Source organism: Rhineura floridana, chromosome 22 (genome assembly GCF_030035675.1).
Source record: "Rhineura floridana isolate rRhiFlo1 chromosome 22, rRhiFlo1.hap2, whole genome shotgun sequence".
NCBI lineage: Eukaryota > Metazoa > Chordata > Lepidosauria > Squamata > Rhineuridae > Rhineura > Rhineura floridana.
The window spans coordinates 7,251,255-7,277,739 of NC_084501.1; the positions used below are offsets into that span (position 1 = coordinate 7,251,255).

The 26,485-nt window shown below is 48.5% G+C and overlaps 2 protein-coding genes across 7 annotated transcripts in view; both read left to right on the plus strand.

Moving 5' to 3' along the window:
- BRMS1 (BRMS1 transcriptional repressor and anoikis regulator) overlaps positions 1–4,556 on the plus strand; it is a 34,698-nt gene extending 30,142 nt beyond the window's left edge. For 3 of the 6 annotated variants that reach the window (XM_061606384.1, XM_061606383.1, XM_061606386.1), the window contains exons 10-11: positions 2,074–2,212; positions 4,097–4,556. In XM_061606384.1, the coding sequence (XP_061462368.1) occupies positions 2,074–2,212; positions 4,097–4,214 (257 nt within the window). In that variant the 3' untranslated portion in view covers positions 4,215–4,556. Of the gene's footprint in view, positions 1–2,073; positions 2,213–2,981; positions 3,040–4,096 lie in introns of all 6 variants that reach the window. The other 3 variants (XM_061606387.1, XM_061606388.1, XM_061606389.1) reach the window with 3 other exon arrangements.
- Positions 4,557–6,658: 2,102 nt separating this feature from the next.
- Positions 6,659–24,136, plus strand: RIN1 (Ras and Rab interactor 1). The gene is made up of 6 exons (XM_061606334.1): positions 6,659–7,143; positions 14,138–14,318; positions 16,193–16,307; positions 17,778–17,850; positions 20,332–20,423; positions 22,788–24,136. Exons 2-6 carry the CDS (start codon positions 14,139–14,141, stop codon positions 23,525–23,527), a joined length of 1,200 nt encoding a protein of 399 aa, XP_061462318.1. The 5' UTR covers positions 6,659–7,143; position 14,138; the 3' UTR covers positions 23,528–24,136.
- Positions 24,137–26,485: the final 2,349 nt, after the last annotated feature.

Here is a 26,485-nt window from a genome sequence, read left to right on the forward strand (position 1 = left end):
TAGCCTCTATGGTTAGAAACCGTGATCACTATGGCGATCGCTTAGAAGCCAGGTAGAGGAGGTTCTGAATTGGGGCCCTCACCCTTACCCCCATTGTCTTCCGCAACCTGGATGCCCCTAACCTCTAACCCTTCCTACCTGCCCTCCCTCTTGTCCTTTCTGCAGCAATGCCCAGTTCTTTGGAAAATATAGTTTAGAGGGGAAAACAGATGAGGGGGGCAAAACAGAACGAGGCTAATTTGCTTATTTGACGGCGGCTGGCAGGATTGGGATATTGGGATGCACGCAGCGTCCACACAAAGCCAAGCCACAACACCATTTCTGATGGGGGGAGCAATCTGAATTGAGGACACTTTCTGGGTTTGGCCAGGCCAGGAAGCCCATCTTTTTCTTCTTCTTCTTAGATTTTTTTTAAAAATTATTTAACATTAATAAAATACACATCAAGTACAAAAAGTTATCAAAAATCGCAAAAACAAGATATTCCACTGTCAAGAAAATAAGGCACAAGGGAGTAATGAGAAAGGAAATAAGTAAGTGAAAAAACAATCACAAATCATATAAGGAAGATAAAAATCCAATAGCCCCTGACCATCTTAAAACGCTGCTGAATTTCTGGAGCAGCGACTGGGACCCAGCAGACCCTTTGCTTGCTTGGGGAGTTCAGCTTGTGGTTATCAGCACTTGAAACGGGCCGCCTCCCTTTCCTTCTGCCGGCTCCTCCTGTTCCTTCTAACAGTTCCCCACACGTCTGTCCCCTCGACTATTTATTTTGCAAGGATTTATTTTATTTAAGGCCGGGATTCCCAGACTGTGGCCCATGGCCCGCCAGTGGTCCGCAAGCTTCATTCGAGTAATCTGCGGTGTGTCTGCGGATTTGTGGTTGACGATGGGAGACGGCACACCCGTCTCATTAAACACTTGTATTGATTTTTAATTGTATCTGTTGCTGCTTTTATTTCTTATAGTGTGTTTTATCGTATTTACAATCTGAATTCTGTGGAATATTACATTACAATTGCTACAAGAGGCAGAAAGATCATTAAGTGGGCCACCGAGACCCTCAGTCATTTTCAAGTGGTCCGTGGGGAGAAAAAAAGTTCGGTATTCATGCACTCCCTTTCATAATATTTATGCCAGGGCAGTCTACAAATGCAACTTTAAAAACGCAATTGTCATATATACTTTTTAAAAAGACAACCCACTTCATTCGTTATATTTATATCTGTCCTTAATATAAATCCCCGGGCAGGTAAGAACAAAATTAAAACAGACAGCAATACAAAATTAAAGTTAAAGAAACATCTAATAAATAAATAAGAGTATAATAAATAATAATAATATACTAAAATAAAGCATTAATGAAACCAAAAAAATGATCCATAGCAAGAACAGATAATCAGCAGTTAGATCCGTTCATACACATTGCAGCAGCAACTAACCATTCATATATGTCCAGGTGAAACAGGTGGGTCTTATCCCGGCACCAGAATGTCACTAGAATTGGCGCAGGGTGCACCTCTTGGAAATGACCGTCCAGAGTCAAGGCACCTCCACGGAGAAGCCCCTGTCTTGTGTCACCACCCAATCTCCATCCCCACCCCAGATCTAAGGGCACAGGCGGGCTGGTATAGGGAGAGGCATCCCTTCAGATATAGCAAGTGGAGGCAGCGGTGGCTCCGTGTCAGTGGGACAGTGAAATCCATTCCTGGTTTTAGTCTGAACTTTCAAGGAGCTGTCCAGCCCCTTGAAAGTTCGGACTAAAACCCGGAGCGGGTTCCACTGCCCCACTGACACGGAGCCACCAGCCACCACTGGGTGGAGGGAGCTTTGGCCCTCCCGATGTTGGTTGAACTGCAACTCCCATCAGCCCCAGCAAGTATGCCCAGTGGCCCGCGTTGATGGGAGCTGCAGTTCAGCAAGATCAGGAGGTTCCCCGCACCCGAGAAACAGGGAGAGGCATTCCTTGAAAGCACCCTGAGTGAATAAGCATGCGTTCACTTGATGCCTGGAAGACAACGGCCCTGATTTTTCCACTCTCCCCTCCTGCCCCATATCCTTTCCTTCCTCCAGGCCCAGTGAAGGCCGAGAAGCTGCCGTCCCCCACCCTGTTCTCTGCACACTGTGAAGACGGCCAGCTTCACTACGAAGGCGAGGCCTACGTCAAAGGGCAGAGCATCTCCTTGCGAGTTGGGGACGAGGCACCTGTCCAGTGAGTGATTTAAAAAAAGACGAGGCGGAGGCTGGGCCGAACGGGCGACGAAGCCACCCAAGATCCAGGCCTCCCTCCCCACCCCATAATGGAACATCTTGCGTAAGGCCAGAGCTCAGTGGCAGAGCATCTGCTGTGCATGCAGTTTCCATCCCCGGCATCTCCAGGTCAGGCTGGAAGAGACCCCCGCCTGAAATCCTGGAGAGCCGCTGCCAGTCAGTGTAAGCAATACTGAGTTGAGTGGTCTGACTCTATATAAGGCAGATGCCTTTGTGAAAGGACTTGAGCCCAGGGACAGAGCAGCTGCTTTGCATGCAGAAGATCCCAGGTTCAGTCCCCAAAGGCATCTCCAGGTTGGGCTGGAAGAGACCCCCTGTCTGAAACCCTGGGGAGCGGCTGGCGGTCAGTGTAGACAGTACTGAGCTAGATGGACCGATGGCACAAGGCAGCTTGCAACACTCCTGTGTAATCAGTCAGATGAAATGTAAGAGGAGCACTGCTGGATCAGGCTGGTGGTCCATCTAGTCCAAGCTCTGTTCTATGCCGTTATGGGATGCCCACAAGCCGGCCTGGAGCGCAACAGCACTCTCCCCTCCTGCTATTTCCAGCGACTGGTATTCAGAGGCCTCTGGTGACAGGGCTGTGTGTGTACACTGCCCATGTATGTAAAGGGCAAGACAGTCCCTGCTTGCAGGCGCACAACCTCATACACGCTCTACAAAAGGAAATGTTTAATTTCGTACATTTATAATCCCTCCTTTTCCCCGAGGTGGCGTACAAACACGGTTCTCCTCCTCCCGATTTTGTCCTCTCAACAACCCTGTCAGGTAGGTTAGGCTGAGACAGGGACAGTCACCCAGCGAGTGTCATGGCCGGCGGGGATTTGAACCCTGGTCTCCCAGGTGCCAGTCCAGCACTGCACCGTACTGGCTTAAGAGGTGGAAAGTGACCATTGCTTTCCCCTTTATTTGGCTGAGGGAAGGGGCCAGGCTGTTCTCCCCCTACTCCATGATGTTCTTTCTGGGAGGGGGGGATGCAGCCCCTCGGTGGCCCTGGCCAGTGGCTGAAGCCAGAGTGTTCCTCCTCCTGGTTCTGCAGTCTTAGGGCAACGTCCGTTTGGGCTGAAAGTGAGCGAGTTCTCACAACAGCTGGCTGGAATGAGCCCCTCTTCCCATCTCCCCCTGAGAGATGGGGAAGGGCCGTGGCTCAGTGGCAGAGCGCCTGCTTTGCGTGCTGAAGGCCCCGGGTTCAATCCCCAGTGGCCTCTCCAGGTAGGGCTGGGAAGGACTCCCTGCCTCATTCCCCGGAGAGCTGTTGCCAATCAGCATGGACAGTGCTGAAGTAGATAGGCCAGTGGTCTGACTGGGTATAGGGCAGCTTCCTGTGTTCCTTTGGAATGACGTCTGGGGATGGCTGCAGCAGTGTGGGGGCAAATTCAGAAGCGCCGGGTCCCTTCGTTAGTCACAGCCACACCCCCTCCCCCTTTTTTGGCTGCGGGGTTGAGAATGAGATCCTTTTTAATGCCTTCTCCCACATTAGACATGCTTAGGAGCCAATAAGCATGAAAGGGGGAGAGTGTTAGCTACCGAGAAGAGTCTTCTCAGTGGCTGACTCGCCCTTCTTTCACTCTGTCTCCAATCTGTAGGAAAGGTCAAGAAAGCATGTTAGAAGACTCTTCTCAGTGGCTAATACAGTCATGCTGATTGGCTCACAATATGCTGGAGACACAGGCTCCTGAAAAAGTAAAGGGTCTTAGACCCCAGAGACCCTGGACGATTACATGCCTGGATGGCTGCCATGCTGAGGTTGGGGCTAGTATGAGGCAGCCTTCTCCCAGCCTCCATTTCTGTTCAGTCTCTCTTGACCCATATCCCTTTTCTCTAGGGCTGTGATCACCGCCATCAGCACCGGAGAAGTTTGGCTCCGTAGGGAGGATGGCAGTAAAACCAAAATCTACATCTCCCAACTTCAGAAGGGCAAATATTCTGTGCAGAAGGCCTAGCGCCCTGTGGTGGGACCACGGACTCTCGCTCTCCACGTCTTTTGGAACTGGCGCAGCTTCCATCTCTCGGAAACCAAGGGGGGCCAGAGCAGCCTATGACACACACCCCGCCCGCATCCCCGTTTGCGCTGGGTGTGTGTGCAGAAACAGAGAAGCGCTTACCGTCAGGAGTAGCCCCTGCCGTTACCCTATGACTATACCAGCATTGCCACATCTGGTGAATCGGGCCCTTGGCACAGAGCACACCCTCCCCAACCCCCTGCTGTTCCTGCTACAGTTTTGACTGTTTGCGCTGCGTCAGAGGGCAGGGTGTTGGCATTGAATAAAAACACCAAACTGAAACCCCTCTGGCTTCCAATCCTGGCCTTTTAATTCGAGACTTGGCAGTCTCTGGGTTTGTGGGGAGGGTGGGTGGGAGAAGGGAGGAAATGCTGCTTTTTGGTGGTGGGTGGTGTGTTAGACGGTGGCAGCGTCGCAGATCAGAAACCCTGCTGTGAGTCCCGTCGTCCTGGCGCCCTCGGCCATGCTGGCTGGGGCTGATCGGTGGTGGTGGTGGTGTGTGTGTATGCTGGGGAATGGATGGAGAGGATTAGACAAATTCATGGAGTATCAGGCTGTCCATGGCTACTAGGGATGGAAAGATCTGCCTGTTTCGGTTCTCTCAGTTTCTCATTTTCCCAAATTCAGTCCTCTATCTGCGGTTTTTTCTTTTTAAATCCTCACGAAAATTCTCCACTATTTTAGTGCGAATTTCTCCAAACAAACACAATTTTGTAGGCAGTGTTGACAAAGGTGCTCATTTTTGCAAGCCATTGCTCATCACCTCGTGCCTTACTGCCTGTTATTTTCACTCATGTACTCCTTTTTATGCACACTTTCCCCTAATATATGCATTTTCATAAATATTGCTTAGTTGGCAAACTGCATCCCAAAATTCTAATAAAAGTGAATTTCGAAGGATGCTTGTGTTTCGGTTCTCCTATTGTTTCGGAAAGTGTGGATTTGAGAAATTCTGCTTGAAATGCGAACTGAATTGAAATTCTCACCCGTCCCTAATGGCTACTAGCCACCTTGGCTATGTTCTACTTCTACTGTCGAAGGCTGTATGCATCTGAATGCCAGTTGCTAGGAACCACAAGTGGGGAGACTTGCTGTTGCGCCCAAGTCCTGCAAAAAAAAATGCACTCGAGCCAATCCCACCAGGTTTCACGGTAAAAAGGAACGAGGTTTGACTAGTGTTGTGTGCCCCCGTTTTCAGAAAAGAGAGGCACAACATTGGAACTGGCACAACAGTAAGTGTGTCTCTTCTACCCATAGTGCTAACTTCTGCTTAAGCTTTCTGCAAGCAAATCAGGATGAATGCTCAACAAGCAGGTTGTCTGGAGCAGCCCTAAGTCAGACTGTAGGCCCATTGATCCTGGTTTTGCGTACACTGACTGGCAGGGGCTCATCAGGATTTCAGACATGCCCTCCTTGGTGATGCCAGAGATTGAACGAGAGATCTTTTGTGTGCACCCTACCGCTCTTCCGTTGTCCTTCCCCTAAAAATTACATAAGATTCCACTCACGGTTCTGAATAAAGGGCTGATTTAAACCATGGCAGTGCATCTATCAGTGTTTTCACTGACTGGCAGCAGTCATGGTTTCAGACAGTACTTTTACCCAGGCCTACTTGGAAGGCATCAGGGATCGAACCCTAGTATCCTGGTGATGATTTCCCTAGTGGAGGAAAAGCTGTGCCGATGTCAACATTCCTTTGCTTTTACGTTTTTTGGGTTTTTTAAAGATGTTTTTGAGTGTTTTGTCGCTGTTGTTTGCCGCCCTGGGCTCCCTTTGAGAGGAAGGGCGGGATACAAATGTAATGAGAAATAAATGAAAATAAAAATTTTAAACTAAACTCTCAATGTAGCACATGATATTCAATTCCAGTTTTGCACTGGAAAGTTATTGCTGCTGCTAATTTATCATCATCATCATCATCATTATTATTATTATTATTATTATTTGGAGCTGAACCCTGTGGACTGCTTTTCTGTTCCAGGGCTCAGCGACAACCATGTGGCGTAGCAAACAGGGAGTTGAATTCCTAGTAAATCTTCCTCTCTAAACAATAATATATAGAGAAGAGCCATTGCCAACCTGGTGCCAGATATTTTTGGACTACGACTCCCATCAGCCCCAGCCAACACAGCCCATCCTGGGAACTGTAGTTTAACCCTCACACAGCTACAGGTCTCAGCACCCTTAACAAACTACAGCTGGTGGTAAAGGAAACGTGCTTTAAATTTGCTTTAACTTTATGATGTGTACTCAGACTAATTAGTAGGCCAGAGTTAAGCTAAGTATGATATGCTCAGAGCATCTTGCGCGGGTCAGCAATCTGACTGCTGAGTTCTTCCCCGTCTGCAGTTTCCGAACTGCAAACCTTCCCTTCTAAACAACGACACTTAGCAGAGCGCCCTTTGCCAGCCTGGTGCCCTCCAGATATTTCGGACTACAACTCCCATACAGGCTGGGCCCGCTGGGAGTTGTAGTCCGGAACATCTGGAGGGAGCCAGGTTGGCGGAAGCCGGGACAGAGAAGGTCGCAAAGTGAGAGCACTCTGCCCTTGCTCAGAGACTCCCTTCCTCCCTCGGCGCTGGCTTCCCCTTTTCCATGACAACGGGCTGCTCTTGGGCATATTTTTGTTTCGCTAAAAAAAAGCCACGAGCGTTCTTCGGGCAGCGGGGACAGCCCTGCGGTGACGCCCGCGGAAGGAAGAGTTTTGAGGCAGGTGCTCATCCCCCCCCCCCGGTGCCGCTCGCCCAAGCCTCGCCCTGCCGCTGGATCTCAGCCGAGGCGCCTCCAGGCAGCTGGGAAGGGAAACCACATGGCACAGGAGCGCGCTGGCAGCAACAAGCGCGCTGCAGAGTCGCTGGAGAGAGGAGAGGTGAGCGGCGGGGTCGAGGCGATGGGGGCTTCCTTGGGGGCCTGCTGGAGGCGGGGGGCTTGGACAGTGGAGAGGAGCTCCCTTCCCTGCTCTGCTGGCCAAACGTGATTGCTGGGGGCTGATGCCAATGGTTCCTTTTTTCAAAAGACACCCCAGTCCATTTCCTTGTTTGCGGCGTGCCCTGCCCTGTGAACTCCTGCCTTTGGCGAGGGCAGTGCGGGCTAAAGGTTACAGCTAAACTGACCTAGGGATGTGAAGTCCGGACCTGTAGCCCTGTTGCTAGGGGTGCGTGTGTAGGGATGTTACTGCCGGGGATGTGCTGGCCCGGCGGCAGGAACTGGAAGCCAAGAGAGGCCTCCTGGAGTCATTGGCCAGCTTTGGATGCGAAAGCATCCCTTTGTACTCCTCCATGGTGGGGCCTTTTGGCCCTCCAGATGTTGCTGGACTCCAGTTCCCATTGGCCCCGGCCAGCAGGACCATGGTCAGGGAGTTGGAGTCCAGCGAGTTGGAGTCCAGTGACTTGGGGAGAAGGGCCACAAGATTCTCCCACCCTTGGGCTGGAGGGATGGGGTCACAAGTTGCCTAATACATCTGGCACCAGAGAATATGAGAGAGAGAGAGAGAGAGAGAGAGTCACTCTGGATTACGTGGTGCCAAAGAGTTGCTGGGTCTTGGGCGAGCTTCATTTTATTTTATTTTATTTTTATATCCTGCCTTTCTTCCAAGGAACTCAAGCTGGCTTCTTCTTCTTCTTCTTCTTCTTCTTCTTCTTCTTCTTCTTCTTCTTCTTCATAATAATAATAATAATAATAATAATAATAATTTATTGCATTTATATCCCACCTTTTTCTCCAGGGAGCTCAAGACAGGGTTGCTCTGGGGATTAAGTCCTCAATTAATCCCCAGAACAATCCTGTGAGATAGGTTAGGCGGAGAGGCAGTGCCTGGCTCAAGGTTACCCAGTGAGTTTCATGGCTTAGTTGGAATATGGCTTTCCCACCCTTCCCATTGTATCCTCACAACAGCCCTGTGAGGTAGGTGAGGCTGAAAGAGGTAGTGACTGGCCCAAGGTCATTTAGTGGGCGCTATGAGGCTCAGTGGGGATTTGGTGTAGTGGTTAAGGTGTTGGACTACGACCTGGGAGACCAGGGTTCAAATCCCCACACAGCCATGAAGCTCACTGGGTGACCTGGGGCCAGTCACTGCCACTCATCGTCAGAGGAAGGCAATGGTAAACCCCCTCTGAATACCGCTTACCATGAAAACCCTCTTCATAGGGTTGCCATAAGTCGGGATGGACTTGAAGGCAGTCCTTTTCCATTTTCTTCCCCATCCTAGTCTTGATACTCTAGACGCCCATCTGGCTCTGATCCCATATCCACATAACTAGGGGGCAAGCTCCACCACAGAACTCAGTGGGAGTCATGTCGGCATAGTCCTAAGAGTAGACCTGTTAAAATCAATGGACTTAAGTTAGTTGTGGCTGTTGATTTCCAGGGATCTGCTCGGAACTGAGCTGGATGCAAACCATAGTTATTTATTTATGTATTTATTTATTATTTAATTTGTATCCCACCCTTCCTCCCAGCAGCGGCCCAGTTAGGCTTTCCAAGTTCTCAGTAGGGGATTGGGGTCATCTTGCAGGAATGATAGTAGATGCTCCTTGGGCACCAGGATTCCTGGGTTCTCAAAAAGGAAATGAGTTTGCTGTTCTTTATTTATTTATCACTGCATTTAGATGCACTTATAGCCCACCTGAAGAAGCATACAAACATGGTTCTACCCCACCTGATTATATCTGCACAGCAACCCTGTGAGGTAGGTTAGGCTGAGAGACAGTCACTGGCCCCAAAGTCACTCTAGTGAGTTCATGGCCAAGCAGGGATTTGAACCGTAGTCTCCCTGGCCCCAGTCTGCCACTCACACCACTACACCCCGCTGGTTCTCTTTAGCGATGAAGGGTGGGAGGCTTGGAGCCTGGACTTCTAAGCTCAATGGGGGGGCACTGACAAATGCAGGGATAACCAATGAGGTGCCCTCCGGGTGTTGCTGGACTACACCACCCCCATCATCTCTGACCATTGGCCATGCTGGCTGGGGCTGATGGGAGTTGGAGTCCAGCAACGTCTGGAGGGCACCTCGTTGGCTATTTACATTTATTTCACTGTTATTCTACTTTAAACAGGCATAGCTTCCCCCAAAGAATCCTGGGAACTGTAGTTTTTTAAAGGGTGCTGAGAGTTGTTCGGAGTACCCTTATTCCCCTCACAGAGCTACAATTCCCAGAGTGGTTTAACAGTCATCTCTCTTGCCAGATAATTCTGAAAGTTATAGCTCTGTGTGGGGAAGGTCGCCTAACAACTCTCAGCACCCTTTAAAAGACGACAGTTCCCAGGATTCTTGGGGGGAAGCCATGCCTGTTTAAAATGGAATGATATTGTGGAATAAATGTACGGTATGAATGCAGCCTACCTCTGGACAGTGTAGCAAAGAGGACCTTGGTCCTATTTTCGGCTCTGATTGAAAGACACACACACAGCGCCCCTCCATGAATCTCTTCTGTGTTTCTTCTCTCCCCCCTTCCAAAAAAAAACCCTCCAATCATGTGATGTTTGGAAGAAGGGGGGGGAACCTCTTCCTCTTTTTTTAAATAAAAGCACTTTCCTCTCACATGAGCTTTGCATGTGATTCCGCTCCACAGCCTTGGCCTGCTGTGACTGATGTCATCGCAGCCCTACCTTCTGTGCTGCTGTGCAAGTCAAGAGTCAGGCTGGGATGGGGGAGGCCGTCCTGTCCTGTCCGCAGGGCGGCTGGTTTGCTCCAGTTCAACCCCCCCCCTTTTCTGGAGTGGCCCTTTCTCCTTCTTTCTTATAACGACCACCCTGTGATATAGGCTTTCTTTTATATCTAGCACGTGTAACTCGCCTTTCCTCCAAGGAGCTCAGGCTGGTTTACATGGTTCTGCCCCCTCCCTACTTGAACCTCCCGACAACCCTGTGAGGCAGGTTAGGCTGAGAGATACAGGGTGTGTGTACACACTCCCGTTTACATCCAGTGCCTCCCACCGCTGGCCTGGGAAGCGGTGTGTACACACGACGTTAGCCACAATCCATAGCTGTCCTGCCGTTCCATGGATGCGTTTCCACCCCCCAAATCAGCTTTGATCCATTTTCGGCCGGTTTTGTCTATTCAGCCAGAGTGGCTGTCCCAAAGTCAGCTTTATGGCTGAGTGAGAAGGAATTCGAATCAGTCCTGGATTGACATTGTAACTGATGGATCTTAACAGGGGTTGGTTTCCCCCAAAATATTATGTCGAGGGGTGTGCATGTGTGTGACTTCAGTCCGAAGGCCTTTTGAAACCTAAATGCAGCACTCTCAGTGAGGGGGGAGCAAGGAAGAGTATAGGATGGACTGGATGGAGAGACCACATGGGCTCCTGCTGGTTTCCCTACCCCTCCTCTATGGGCTGCAGCTCACAACAGACCATGATTCCTTATTATTATATGAGGATGAAGGGAGGATAAATTGCCATGTGGTACTTGACTAACTTCTTTACATTACCCATTAATTCTTTTTTAATTTTCTTTTTTAAAAGAACACCACCAGCCATTTCAGTGTATTTTATTGTTGCTGTTTTGAAGTTAGTGAGCTGCCAAACGACCTAAATGAATACCAGAAGCAAGACTATCACAGTTAGGGGGAAGGTCAACCAGGCCCCTGCCATCACCCTGTGAAGGAGTTGCTGTTCCTGTGCTTGCTTTCCTTTTCCCTCCTCCTTCCTTTTTCCTTTTCTGCCGTTCCTATCAGACAGCGAGACTGCGGTCAGGGAACTGTCTTCCCATCCCCGCCTCCAAATATTTGGAAATCCCTTAGAAAATATTAGATCCTTTATCAGTGTGGCAGCGGTGGTGACAATCAATCAATCAATCAATTCAAGAAGCAGGTCCCTGCCTGAAGGTCCTCGTAGTCTAAATTGGGACTTTTTTGGGGGGGGAGGAGTCGAGGGAGATGGCGCATGGAATGAAGGCTGGCTACACACTGTACATTCAAAACACATGGCTTCTGCCAAGAATCCTGGGAACTGTAGCTTGGTCAGGGTGCTGGGAATTGTAGCTCTGTGGGGGAGACAGTTGAGTGACCAGGATCCTTTGTGGGTGGGTGGATGCATTTTAAATGTAGGGTGTGCGCACAGCCAAAGAGGATTAAGCCAAGGTAAGCAGATGCCCGTTAGGTGCGCTCAAAACTTCGTTTTGGGTTGGGGCTCAGGAGGACAAAGGGGTTAAGTCTCTCCACCCACCACCACCAGGATGAGGCCCATCCCCAGGGCTTTTCCTCTTCCTCCCTCCGTCTCTGGGTTTCTCTGCAGGCCCTAAGTGATCCACTTAACGAGATGCGGCTGCTCCTCCTCTCGCTCTCCAAATTGCAGCGTCTCATGCCATGGAGCTGATTCATACCCTGACTTACTTTCTCCTCTCTCGCCCCCGCTGTGTTTTGTAACAGCTCGAAGACGGCTCCCTTCGTTCAGCTCATGTTCTTTCCAGCTGTGTCTCTGCAGAAGGTGGCAACCTTCCCCCTTCTGGCAAGGCTCTTGGGTTTTTGTTTTGTTTTTAAATTGGTTTGGAGATGCTCTACTAGAGACGTGAAGGCCTGGAAAAAAGCTGTAAAAATCCCAGGAAACCCTGATTCTTCCCCCCTGGTTTTTTTTTTGGGGGGGGGGAAATCCCATTTTTTTCTGTTTTTCCCCCTGAGCCTTCACATCTCTATGTACTACGCCATTGGACCCCAAACTATGGTCCGTGCACCACCAGTGGTCTGCAAGCTTCATTCGGGCGGTCCACTGCATGTCCACATTAAATACGTATTCATGTTCATTGTATTTCTCACATTACATTTTCCTGTATTACAACCGGAATTCTGCGGAATGCAAATTGTAATACCGTATAGGAAACGAAAGAAGCCATAAATGTGCAATTAAAAACCATGCGACATCTAACACAGCACATTACAACAGGCAGAAGCATCGTTTAAGTGGTTTGCCAAGACCATTAGCAATTTTCAAACGGTCCATAAGGGAAAAAAAGTTTCAGAACCACTGAGCTACACTATAGAAACCCAATTCATGCTGCTTTTATATCTACCTGTTTGATTTTTGCATAGCATAAACGTAAAATACATAGGATTGAGCTGTCTTAGACCCCCTCAGGCTATCTGTCCATCTAACACTTTACACCCAAGTTCTGGACTATTTTTGCCTGGCTGGGAGTCTCGAACTCTGATTGTGTCTTGTGCTAGAGCTACAATTCCCAGCACCTTGACAAACTACAGTTCCAGGATTATTTGGGGAAGCATGCGCTTTAAATGTATGGGGTCTACACAGCCGTAATGTTTTTTCTACCTATTGTAGCAATTGTAACGCACTGCGCTAGCTGGCTTTTTTAATTTGTTATATGTTGTGTTTTATTGTATTCCATATAATTCAGATTTTAATGCAAGATAATAAATAAAAGAGGCAATTGGAATGCAGTTAAAAATTGATATGTAGGTTTAATGCAATGGATGTGCCCTCTCCTGGCTTCGACCACAAATATACTTGAATGACGCTTGCGGGCCACTGTTGGTCTGTGGACCACAGCCTGGGAATCGCTGTTCTAGTGTGATCTTCATAGCAAAAAATCATGCTTTTTCAGCTGGGTGTCTGGCACTTGGGGACTCCTGCACAACACACTATGCAAGCCTAACTCAGTCTGTCCAGTTCTCCTTTTTGCAGGCATCAGCTATACAACCGAGGTCCCACAGGGAACTCTCTTGTGCAGCCAGTCCAGCAGACCTCGGTTTTACTGCTTTGCTTTTAAAGTTTTACCACTTTCTCTTGCCAATGCAGAATTGGGAGCGCACTTAAGGGCTCCCGATTGTGGATTGGCAGCCTCATCTACCTGCTCCATACTTAACGTCAGGTGTGGGGCAGGTGGGTGTGGTTTGGGGGGAAATGGCCTCTTGGGCCAAATTTGAACCCCAAGATTAGCCCATGGCCTGGAGATTCCCCACCCGTACCTTGGTGGGATTTATTTATTTCCTGTTCCCACCTGGGCAATCTTGGGGGGGGGAACATGCTAGTGGTGGGCGGGGCCAGAGGCAAAAGTGGGTGGAGCAACAAATGTAACATTTACCTTTTGTACAGAAGGCTAGTTTTTACACATGCACCCCCTCTGCCCTCCATCCCTGCAAGCAAGAGGTGTCATCAGAGTCTAAGGACATGTCCTAGCCAGGCAAAAACACTTGAGGAGGGCGCAAAGGTGGGCTGTGGAAAGGTGTGGCCTGGGAGAGGGGGTGTTCCCAACCCATGCACGAGAGATGAAAAATTAGCCAAGGAAGTCAGTTCAGCCTGGCTTCCCACTCCTTCAACTCCCACGCCAGCGATGCAGACATACTGCATATGCACATTTCATCATCATCATCATCTTCTTCTTCTTCTTCTTCTTCTTCTTCTTCTTCTTCTTCTTATTATTATTATTATTTCTGTCCCACCCTTCCTCCCAGCAGGAGCCCAGGGGGGCAAACAAAAACACTAAAACCATTAAAACATCCTAAAAACAAACTTTAAAACACATTAAAACAAAACATCTTCAAAAATGTTACTTAAAAAAGCTATCAAAACATCTTCTAAGATTAAAAACATTTTTAAAAAGAATGTTTAAGAAGATATTAAAAAGCAATTCCAACACAGATTTAGACTGGGATAGGTCTCAACTTAAAAGGCTTGTTGAAAGAGGAAGGTATATGCACAGTAAGTTGTCATATATGCACAGTAGGTTGTCTTTCGCAGATACCCATCAATTCCCTAAATAATAATGAGTTTCTGACCAGGATAGAAATGCAATAAAGTACAATAACAAGAAGGAGGGCAGATCTGTTTGGCTGCCTCTGTTGTTCGTGCCCCTTTCAGTTCCTCACGCTGTAATTACAGGGTAGATTTTTGCTCCCTCTCACAACCCAGGATGACCCGCAATCCAATCTACGACTATCCAGAGCCCTATGCCAACCCCCGGCACAAGACGGTGGCCTTTCCCCGGAACATCAGCCTCGTGGGACGACTGCGGCTCACTCAGCCAGTCTGGCTCCAGCTCGGCATCAACTCAGCCACGGCACTCCACATCTTACAGCGTGAACCTCCAGGGGTGAGGCTTACCGCGGGGCTTTATCAACAGCACCAGAATTCAGCTTTAGAACATAGGAGTGATGAAAGTGGTGCTTCTGAGCATGCTCAGAGTAGCTCTTCTGCCCTGTTGGGTAGGACTGCAACTTTTTCCCCCTTCAACAGAGGCTCCTCTGCATTCAGTAGCCACAGGACAGGCTGAAATTCAGTAGCTTGCAGCATAGGAATGTGTGTGGGTAGGGGAAGCTTCACCTGTTGAATTTCTAACTTCTATGCCGCTATTAGGCATAAGGGAAAATAGCAAAGCAGACAGCCCTATCTCAGAGTAACCATAACTGGCACCTCTCAGATAGGGTTGATACCTCATTTTCTGATGGGGCTCCTAAGCCTTTAAATACTCTGTGATGGGTTGAAATTTAGCAGGTGAAGTTAACTAAAAACTGGGATTTGAAGCCAGGTTGCTACGTGTCCAAGGATGTGGCTTCCAGATAGACCCTGAGCCTCAGTATGGGGGTGCAGGGTGTGTGTGCAAAGTGGCCACTGATTCCCCTTCCGTGTCCTTCCCATCTTGGGAAAGGGAAAGGGCCATAGCTCAGCGCTCAGTGCAAACGGTCCCAGGTTCAGTCCCTGGCATCATCAGTTTGGGCTGGGAGAGAGTTCCTGCCTGAAATCCTGGAGAGCCACTGCCAGTCAGAGTAGACAATACTGAGCTAGATGGACCACAGGTTTGACTTGGTAGAAGGCAGCTGCCTCTGCTTCCTCTGTTACTATTTAAACCGCTCCTTTATTCAGAACCTTGAGGTCTGGAATCTTACTTTTTTTTAGGGAAACGGCCGTAGCTCAGTGTTCGAGCACATGATTCACACACAGAAGGCCTCAGGTTCAATCCCCAGCATTTTTTAGTTGTGCTGGGAAAAAGACGCTCTGCCTGAAAACCTGCTGCCAGTCAGAGTAGACATTACTGAGCTGGAAGGACCAGTGGTGTGACTCAGTATAAGGCAGCTTCCTATGTTTGTCTGTCAGTGGGCCTTGCCAAGCTATGCAGTAATTTGGGTTCCTGCATTGAGCAGGGGGTTGGACTTGATGGCCTTATAGGCCCCTTCCAACTCTATGATTACACTGAACACAGGCACCTGCTGCCTCTACTCATGTACATGCGTTAGTGTGGAAGGAAGAGTCTACGCTGGTTGATTTGTACAGTATTATGTACCCAGGAATCAGACTGTAGGCTTTTTGGACTCTGCATGTGAATAACTATGAGGGTACAGCTCAGCTGTTTGTGTACACTCGTTGAATGTAATGTGTGAACACCCTTCCTCTGCATGTGAAATGATATTGTGCTGAGCAGCTTAAGTCCCAACACCTGCTGCAAAAGTGCTCTCAAATCTTGCTTTTATTTAGAGCATTTTTTACCCCGTCCTTTAGCCAAAAAAGGCTCCCAGAGCAGCTTAATGCAAAATCAGTAGATAGCCCCTGCCCTCAAATTTACAATCTAATAGGCATAACACAAAAGGAAAAATGGGAGGAGGAGGGAGGAGAACTGGTTTCAGCCAGGGGGCCTGCAGGCACCAGAGGCAAAGGAGGAGGAATAGAATGATCGAATCAGAAGGGATCTCAGAGGTCATCTAGTCCAACCCCTTTGCCGATGCAAGAACTTTATAGCTTCAGCATCCTCCCTGCAAAGAGTAACCAAAACTCGGTCATGTTTTCGTAGATCCTACATTTTTACACAGTTTCCATCTTTTAAAAAGTTAACTCTCTTTTTTTAAGTTAACATTTGGTTCCCTCTTTTTTTTTTCCTCTTGATGCTGCTGTCTCCTGCCACTTGTCCTGCACCTTGATTCACTCTGTCTAACCTACTTTCTTGCTTCTCTTCCTTCTTCCACCTGCCCCCAGACATTTCTGGTGCGGAGATCAAATACACGGCAATGCCAAGTCCTCTGTTTACGCCTCCCTGACAACTCATCGCCGGCTTTTGTGACAACCTGTCGTTTATGCCAGGAGCGTGCAGGTAAAGGTGGTGTGCCCTGCATTTGGGGGGATTAGGAAAGAAAGGGGAACTAAAGGAAAAAAATGGGCGGCCATCTTTTAATTTAGCTGAGATTCCTGTGCTTTTTAACAGCTATGTGGCATGCAGAGGAATTCAACAGGTGAAGCTAAGATTTTAGCCTCTCCTGGGCTTTCTCCGTGCTGGGAGCATTTTCCCTTTATTTTTTTAATGTATGGGGGAAGTGTTCAGTCATGCAATTCTCCCACCTACGAGGAAAGGTTACAACGCTTGAGGCTTTCTAGTTTACAGAAAAGGTGAGTAAAGGGAGGAGACAACATAAAATTATGCATAGCGTAGAGAAAGAAAAGTTGTTCTCCCTCTCTAGAACTCAACAGCTGACAACGGTGAATGTTGAACGATTCAGGGTAGGCGAGAGAAAGTCCGGCTTCACACAGCACATAGTTAAAACTCTGGAATTCGCCTTCGCAAGAGGCAGGTATGGCCACCAACTTGAATGGCTTTAAAGAGAGTTAGGCAAATACACGGAGGATGAGGCTACCAAAGGCTGCTAGCCACAATGGCTATATTCTCCTTGCACTGTCACTGAATGCCAGATGCTAGGAATCGCAAGCCGGGAGGGCTGCTGTTACACTCAGGTCCTGTTTAGGGGCTTCCTGGGGTCGCCTGGCTGGCCACTGTGAGAACAGGATGCTGGACTAGATGGGCCTTTTGGCTTGATCCAACAGGGTTATTATTATTATTATTATTATTATTATTTCCATTTATAGACCGCTTACTATCTAAAAGATCTCAAAGCGGTTTACAATACGCAAGGTACAATAAAAAACATATCAAATAAATTTACAAAGCAAAATACATCAACGATATACATAAACACAGTATAAAAGTTAGAATTCACCAAGGGAAGCCCGTATGCTCTTAAAAGAGGATGAGACTGTCTCTCCTGAATCTTCCAGCATTTACCTTGATTGAATGGCCCCGAGTTCTCGACTAATGAAAGAGGGAGAAAACCTTTTTCTCTGTCCACTTTCTCCACGCCATGGGTAACGTTATATACTTCTGTCCTGTCCCCGCTTACTCAAAAGCCCCAAATGTTGCATCCTTTCCTCATAGGGGAGTCGCTCCATCCCCATGATCATTTTCTGAACCTTTTCCAGCTCTGTAATAGTCCTTTTGTGGTGAGGCAACCAGGACAGTACACGGTTTGTATACAGACATTCCGGCCTCATTCTAGCACCCAGGTCGCATGTTTGCTATTCAGTGCTGTCAGGTGCCAACAACAAAATTGCAAAACCCAATTCTCATAGGATGTTGCAGACGGTTTTTAAATGTTTGGTGCATATTAAGCAAATAAATGTCCTGAGAATATTCTGCATTTTCACAAAGGAGAAGTTTGGGAGGAAATTCATCCCGGTTCTAGTCTAGGGGCTACTTGTTCACCTTTTGCCATTTGTCTTTTTTTCTTTTTAGGCATCTCGCTAGAGGGCTCGGATTTGACCTTTCCCAGCCTCCTCCATCTCATTGCTTCCTACTGCACGACCCCGTAAGTGGCAGTCATGTGGCATCTACAATCCCATTGTCTCTTTGGAAACAGTCATTAAGCCCCCATCCCACCTTAGAAGATGATTTGATTACAACTGAGATCCACCTATACGTGAGGGGAGAAGATCTTCAAGCACATTTTCCAGTGTGGCTAACTGACAATCTCTTGTTTTAAAAATGTCAGCCTTTGCGGAAAGGGCCATGGTTCAGTGGTAGAGCGCAAGCTTTGCAGGCAGAAGCTCTCCAGGCATAGTTTGAAAAGACCCCTGCCTGAAACCCTGAAGAGTTGGTACCAGTCAATGCAGACCAGGGAGGGGTAACCTCTGGCCCTCTGGATGTTGTTGGGAGTTGCAGTCCAGTGTGGCGAAGTGGTTAGAGTGTTGGACTGTGACCTGGGAGACCAGGGTTCAAATCCCCACTGGGTGACCTTGGGCCAGTCACTGCTTCTCAGCTTAACCTACCTCACAGGGTTGTTGTGAGGATAAAATGGAGAGGGGGAGAAAATATACGCCATCTTGAGCTCACTGGAGGAAAGGCAGGCTATAAGTGCAATCATGAAATAATGAAAAAATTAAAAATCTGGAAGGTCACAGGTTCTACATATTTGGTATAGACTATACTGGGCTAGATGGACCCAGTCATCAGTAGAAAACAGCTTCTGACATCCCTATTTAAATCAGCCCTTTCTCCGGAACCATGAGGACTGGAATCTTACTTTATTTTTAAGGGAAGGGCAGTAGCTCAGTGGTAGGGGACGCATTTTGAACCTGGAACCTTCGGCCAGCAATTCCTGACATCTTCACACAGGCAGAGAGCCACTGCCAGTCAGTGTAGACAATACTGAGCCAGATGGATCAGAGGTCTGGACCTGCATAAGGCAACCCTCCTGGGTTCCCGTGTGTCAATGCATGTGATCCAAATCTAGGGATTTTTACAGCATACCCTATGTTGGATGCTGTGGCATTTTTAAAAAGAAGACGACAATGTAGAAAGCATTAGGGTGTATGCAACCTTAGCCATGCTTCGAGCAGACCTATTGAAATTAATGGGCCGGTTTCGGCTCAGTCTATCTAAAGGAGCGCCTCCAGCATCATCAGCGATGCTGCCCAACAAGATCAGCCTCAAAAGACCTTCTCTCCATCCCATCAGTCAAAACAGCCAAACTGGTGAGGACTAGAGAGAGGGCTTTTTCAATTGTGGCCCCCACCCTGTGGAACTCCCTCCCAAATGATCTCCGCCAGGCCCCTTCTGTGACGTGCTTCCGCAGGGCCTTGAAGACCTGGCTCTTCAGGCAGGCTTTTGGGATGGGCTAGATTTTATCTTCATCGTTTTCAGATTTTTAATGCCTACATGTTGTATGCCTATTTTGTACGTCACCCAGAGTGGCTGGACAGCCAGCCAAATGGGCGACTAATACATTCAATAAATAACAAATAATAATAATAATAATTCACTTACGGTCCATCCATTTTCAGTGGGTTTACTCTGTCTGTAACTCAGTGGAATACACTTTATGTCCACCTATCTGCAAGACTCGAGATGCTGTTTTCTTTTTTTCAATCTCCCTCCCACTTAGAAAAACACCATGATTTGAACACTTTGCTTTCTGTTTTTGATACTCGGCTCCATTTCAAGTGTATGTAAAATATGTAATCATAATAGGCACCAGGCAAAAACATTCCTTTTCGCTCGGGCTTTTGGCCCTTAATTTGAAGGGCTTTAGGTGTCGATGGCCTCTTTTAATGTGGCAGGTCTTGCAAGACCTGTCTTTATTTGTACTGATCTTTTTTTAGGTTGTCGTCTTTGCTGTTTTCCTGGGTTTGTGGGTCATAATTGATTTTAATCTTACTGTTGTAAGTTGCTTTGGGTTGCTGTGCAAGGAAAGTGACTAATTAATAATGCAAATGGAAATGGACTGCCTTCAAGTCGATTCTGATTTATGGGCGACCCTATGAAGAGGGTTTTCATGGTAAGCGGTATTCAGAGGGGGTTTACCATTGCCTTCCTGTGAGGCTGAGAGGCAGTGACTGGCCCAAGGTCACCCAGGGAGCTTCAGGGCTGTGTGGGGATTCGAACCCTGGTCTCCCAGGTCGTAGTCCAACACTTTAACCACTATACCACACTAGCCTTCCATCAAGTCAGACTCTTTGTCCATCTATGAAAATGGAAATGGACTGCCTTCAAGTCGATTCTGATTTATGGGCGACCCTATGAAGAGGGTTTTCATGGTAAGCGGTATTCAGAGGGGGTTTCCCATTGCCTTCCTCTGAGGCTGAGAGGCAGTGACTGGCCCAAGGTCACCCAGTGAGCTTCATGGCTGTGTGGGGATTCGAACCCTGGTCTCCCAGGTCATAGTCCAACACCTAACCACTACACCACACTGGCTCTCATAATTAATAATAATAATATTAATAATAATAATAATAATAATACTTCTGGCTTAATTTTGACATTTTTTCTCTTTCTGCCTCCCCCCCTTAAGGGACATCCTCCCTCTCGCTCTGCGCCTTCCTCGGCCCATCTGGGAGGCCTCATCCTGCCAGCAGCTGGAGGCCATTGCACACTTGGGCCTTGGTAAGTGGCTCCATGCCACCTCAGAGGTAGAACTCTCCACTATGCACCAACCCAGCCCGACATCCACTTCCATGCCACGCTCACCGCTAGGGATGGACAGCTCTGTCCATTTCAGTTCGCTCAGTTTCTCATTTTTTCCAGTCTCAAATTCAGTTCTCCACATTTCTGCGGCAATTTGTGGTTTGTTTTTTTAAAAAAATCCTCGTGAAAATTTGATCGATAACGGCTTAAAATGTGAACTGAATGAGATTTCTGAATTAAATTTCTCATGCAAGCCTGAGAAATAGAGAGAACTGAATGGAGAGAACCTACTTTCTGCTAGGGAAGGGTGAGAATTTCGATTCAGTTCTCATTTCAAGCAGAATCTTATCAAATTCGCAATTTCCAACCCAATGAGAACGGAAAAACAGCCATCCTTCGAAATTCGCGCTTATTAGAATTTGGGGATGCAGTTGGCCAACTAAACAACCTTGACAAAAATGCATATATTAGGGGAAAGTGTGCATAAAAATGAATATATGAGTGAAGATAACATGCAAAAAGCATGATATGATGAGAAATGGCTTTCAGTAATGTGTACCTTCCAGAGCTTGGAAAAGTTACTTTTTTTAAACTACAACTCCCATCAGCCCCAGCCAGCATGGCCACTGGATTGGGCTGATGGGAGTTGTAGTTCAAAAAAGTAACTTTTCCAAACTCTGCCTTTGCCTACAAAATGTGTGCCTTTGCCTACAAAAATGTGTTTATTTGGAGAAATTTGCACTAATATGATGGAGAATTTTCATGAGGATTAAAAAAAAAAAAAAATTCACAGATTGCTGCAGGAATGTAGAGGACTGAATTTAACATTAGGAAAGTGAGAAACTGAGAACCGAAATTGACAGATCTTTCCATCCCTACGCTCTACATACACTCACACATCCCTCTCTCTGCTTCAACCAAGCAAGCAAAAAGCGTCATCAGAGTTCAAGGGCACATTTCCCGCCAGCAAAAGAAACTCAAGGAGGGTACAAAACAGGGCTAGTGAAGGGTGTGGCATGGGGAGAAGGTGTACGGTCTTGGGGGAAGGCACATAGGCCATATAGAGAGGCCTAGGAGGCCGCATCCAGCCCTTGAGCCCATTGACCTCCGTCCCTGGAGTAGACAATTCTGGGGTAGAGAACTAGCAGTCTTACTCCCCATCTGCACTATACATTTAAAGCAGAATCGTACCACTTTAAACAGCATAGCTTCTCCCAAAGAATCCTGGAAGTTTGTGACGGTGCTGGGAGTTTGTAGGATTCCCCTGTTCACCTCACAAAGCTACAATTCCCAGAGTTCCCTGGGAAGAGGGATGGGATTGTTAAATCTGGGGCCCTTGGGCACCAGCCTGCCCCAGGCCCTGACACATGCACGCACGCTCCACTTACCTACTTTTCCCTTGGTGAATGTTGCCCGTGCTGTGTGCGCATGCCTGCCATCAACCAAGATGGCAGCCGAGGCTTCCCTAAGGGGCTGATGCCTCCGCCACCATCTTGGTTGATGATGACATGCATGCGTGCTATGCACGCACATAAACCAAGATGGCGGCAGGGCCATCAGCCCCTTAGGGAAACCTTGGCTGCCATCTTGATTTATGGCAGACTTGTGCCCGCAGCGCCACCAACATTTACATCAAGGGAGGTAGGTGGGGCATGCCGGCAGATGTCGTGGGCCTGGGCGGCAGTAGGGGGAGGTGCCTGGAAGCTCCCTCTCGTGATCCACGTCAAGGTTGGGAGGCGTCACTGCTGCAGATCATGGAAGGGAGCACTACCGACCCACCCTAAAGAGCGGCTCTTCAGGGCCCCCTTTGGACCCAGGAGCCCTCGGCCAGGACCCAACGTGGCCGTCCTCTGGCGCCAGCCGTGGTTAAACCACCCTGGCAATTGGTAGCCCTGTAAAGGGAAGAGGGGTCTCCTAACAGCTCTGAGCACCCCTTCACAAACTACACTTCCCAGGATTCTTTGGGGGAAGCCCTGACTGTTGAGAGTGGTATGATACTGCTTTAAATGTCTGGTGTAGATGGGGCCCCACAAGTATCAGGCTGCTTCCTAACTGCATTGTTGGCTGGAGATCCCTCCCCGTGGTTGCCTAGCAACCATGCCCCAGGCATTCGCCATCTTGTTTTTCCTGGGCTGTTCAAAGATAATAACCACTAGGCAAGAGCTATGGGTGATGTATTCAGCTACGTCCTACTCAGAGCAGACCCAATGAAATTAATGAATCTAAGTTAGCCATGTCCATTAGCTCCATTGGGTCTACTCATGAGTACGACTAACCTTGGCTCCAACCCTATGAGTGCCCAACGAACATTCTCAACACCTTTGATTGCCTTTCTCCTCTCAGAATTCTGGAACTCTTCCCTGAACACTAAGGAATTCACCAGGCCAACCCCACCGGGGCCTCCTTCCAGCATGGACACGGACCCCCCACTTGACCCCATGAGGAGCACCCAGTCGCAGAACTGTGCGGAGCTGGTGTGCGGACAACCCACCGGAGCCCGTGACATTCCAACCCTACCATTGGATGGACCGCCACGCAGGGATGTGGGCGCCCGGCGCCAGCACTTCAAGAACGTCAAGATACAAGTGTCCACAGAGGCCGCCAGCCCCTTGTCACCACCAGCTGCCCCGCCGCCCCCCATTCCTGTTGGGAAGAAGAAGAAAAAGAACCTCCCCGCTCTGCCCCAGTCTCCTGTCCCTAGTGGGGGAAGCCAACCGTCCAACTGTAACCCGTTTCAAGATTCCTCGCAGGCCACAGTGAGGTTGGAAACTTACTGCATACCCCAGAGGAAGGAGGAGGAGACCATGGCTCCACCTGGGGTTCCCGTTCCCTCTTCAGGGCAGCTGCTGTGTGTTGATGAAGAGAACCAGCCAGAGGTCTGTTTCCAGGGTTATTTTCCCAGGAACATCCCAGCCCAAGAAAGGGACGGGTTAAGCGACGGAGTACAAGGCTTTCTGCACCTTCCTGAAATTTCTGGAGCTGGGCTTTTCGGGAACTTTGATGCCGTGAGCAAAGACCAGAAGGCATTCCCCAAGAAGACAACGGTATCTGAATTATTTGAGGAGGAGGTGAACGACTCCTAACCTAGCTCTCGGATGGGACTTTGGCGCCTGGGGTTGACCTCTACCCTAGGAGTAGCCAACATGGTGTCTCCCAGATGTTCCTGAACTTCAGCCCCCATCAGTCCCCTCCAGCATGGCCAACAGTGAGGGATGATGGGAGTAAGAGTCCAGCGACATCTGGAGGGCACCACATTGGCTACTCCCACTTGACACCTAAGTGCTTAGGCAAGGTGGGGCAAAACAGAGGAAAATGAAATGAGGGGAACCTGTGGTCCTCCAGATGTTCCTGGACTCCCAACTTCCAGCAGCCAGGATGGCCCACAGTCAGGCATGATGGGAGTTGTAGTTGAACGGCGTTCCAGATTCCAACTCCCAGCAGCACCAGCAGCCAGTGTGGCCCACAGTCAGACATGATGGGACTTGGTGTCTGGAAGGATGCAGCTTCCCCGGCCTTGATATAATGGCATCCTGCTGGAACTTTCCTTGTGTTTTTTTCTTCCAGCCTGAGGGTGTTTTTTTAATCTCTCCTTCTTGCTGCTTGATGGCCTCTCTTTCGGAGGCGGAGGATGTTATGCTGTTGTGTTGAGTAGCATTTTGTTGTTAATAAATATAAGCTCCTCAATTTTTTAACCCTGAAATCTTGTTTATTTGTTAAACGCACATCAAAACCACCAGTATAAACAAACACAATTTAACGATTGCCACCCTGGGCTCCCTTGGGTGGAAAGACAGGATAAACTGAATAAATAATTAAAAGAGATTTACAGTGTGATCCTATACACACCTACTGAGAAGTAGATCTTGCTGAGCTTAACGGGCCTTCTTCCAAGGTGAGTAGACTTAACCGATTTTAACATGAATATGGATCTTGAACAAAGTTATAAAAAGGCAGAGATGCCATATATGGGGTCTTATAGGATCCCTCCCACATATGACTGACTGACTAGACTGCCTTCAAGTCGATCCGACTTATGGCGACCCTATGAATAGGGATTTCATGGTAAGCGGCATTCAGAGGGGGTTTCCCATTGCCTCCCTCTGAGGCTAGTCCTCCCCAGCTGGCTAGAGCCCACTCAGCTTGCCACAGCTGCACAAGCCAGCCCCTTCCTTGTCCGCAACTGCCATCTGGGGGGCAACTGGGCTCTTTGGGACTACGCAGCTTGCCCACGGCTGCACAGGTGGCAGGGCATGTCACCCCTGAGCCACTCACTGTGGTGGTGATCTTTAGCTGGCCCTTGACACCGAGGAGACACGAGCGGGGATTTGAACTCACAGACTTTGGACTCCCAGCCAGGCTCTTCTCCCCACTGTGCTATACCAGCTGTCTCCCACATATAGGATATAATAATAATAATAATAATAGTAATAATATACTGCCTTCAAGTTGATTCGGACTTATGGCGACCCTATGAATAGGGCTTTCATGAGGCTGAGAGGCAGTGACTGGCCCAAGGTCACCCAGTGAGCTTCATGGCTATGTGGGGATTCGAACCCTGGGCTCCCAGGTCCTAGTCCAACACCTTAACCACTACACCACACTGGCTCTCATATAGGATATAGGGCAGCCTTTCCCAACTAGTGGGCCACCAGATGTTGTTGGACCACAACTCCCATCAGCCTCAGCCAGCATTGCCAATGGTCAGGAAAGATGGGAATTGCGGTCCAACAACATCTGGAGGCACACTGTTTGGGAAACGCTGATATAGGGAATCTTTTTCATCCCAAGGACCACATTCCTGTCTGGGCAACCATAGTGGTGGGTGGGGCCAGAGAAAAAAGTGGGCGGAGCAATGAATACATTTTACCTCTGTTATAGTAGGTCTCTGCATGGACACACTCACACTCCTATCTAGCTTCCATTTGCGCAAGAAAGAGGCGTTATCTGAGTAGAGTATTCCAGTCAGGCAAAACAACGCAAGGAGGGTGTAAAGTAAGGCTAGGAAGGTCTGGCCTGGGAAGAGTCCCAAGGGCCACATAGAGAGGTTTGGAGGGCCACATTTGGCCTGCACGCCAAAGGTTCCCCTCCTGCCAATGCAAAGAAATCTTCAGATGTATCTTTTCATTATTCCCTTATTTTTTCTGTGCAATCTTAAAGAGAAAAGACAGTCTTGTGCAAAGTGGGTGCTCTGCCCGTTACCTGAAGGTCTCAGTTGTTGTAAGTGACTTACAACAATGTTAAAAACGAAAACAAATATATCATGCTGTAGAAACAAAACAATAAAACATCAACAACCCCATCCAGACACTGGAAGTTTTGGCAGCATGCCAGCAACAGACACCATCTGTCTATCAAACGCCTGGAGGGGGGGGAAAGTAAGCCTTTGCCTGGAGCCAAAAAGGAGCCAATGAAAGCACCAAGCAGACCTTGCTGGGGAGCGTATTCCACAGACAGGGAGCCACAACTGAAAAGACCCTCTCTCTTGTCGCCACCCTCTGAGCCTCCCTCAGAGGGGGGACCTGGGAAAGGGCCTCAGAAGAAGATCTAAGGCTCCAGGTAGGTTCACATCAGACAAGATAGAGTGTGGGGAGCAAACATGATAGACGTCTTCAATAGGGTTGCCAGGTTCAGGGCCTGATCCTGATCCTGTATCTTTAGGAGAAGAGAAAGTCAGCCAAGTGCAGGTGTTCTTGCAACTGAGTAATAGGAAAAAACACAAGGTGGAATTCTCCCTGCACACCTTTTAAAGATACAGAAGACCTCTTGGTTTCCAGGCCCGGCCTCCAAGAGGTCTTCTGTATCTTTAAAAGGTGTGCAGGGGGAAGGGAGAATTCCACCTTGTGGTTTTTCCCATTACAGTGTTGCAAGAACACCTGCACTTGGCTGACTTTCTCTTCTCCTAAAGATACAGGATCAGGGTCAGGCCATGGACCTGGCAACCCTAGTCTTCAAACATCTGAAGGGGCCGTCCTGCAGACGGCGCAGGAGGCTTGCTCTCTCTTTCTCCAGAAGGCAGGACCAGAACCAACCAGTGGGGATTC

Bases quoted from the DNA above. Each gene is read 5' to 3' on its own strand.
- RIN1 (XM_061606334.1), top strand. From the start codon at position 14,139: ATGACCCGCAATCCAATCTACGACTATCCAGAGCCCTATGCCAACCCC. The intron at 14,319-16,192 runs GTGAGGCTTACC...ACCTGCCCCCAG, and splicing joins TACAGCGTGAACCTCCAGGG to ACATTTCTGGTGCGGAGATC. The intron at 20,424-22,787 runs GTAAGTGGCTCC...TTCTCCTCTCAG, and splicing joins CATTGCACACTTGGGCCTTG to AATTCTGGAACTCTTCCCTG.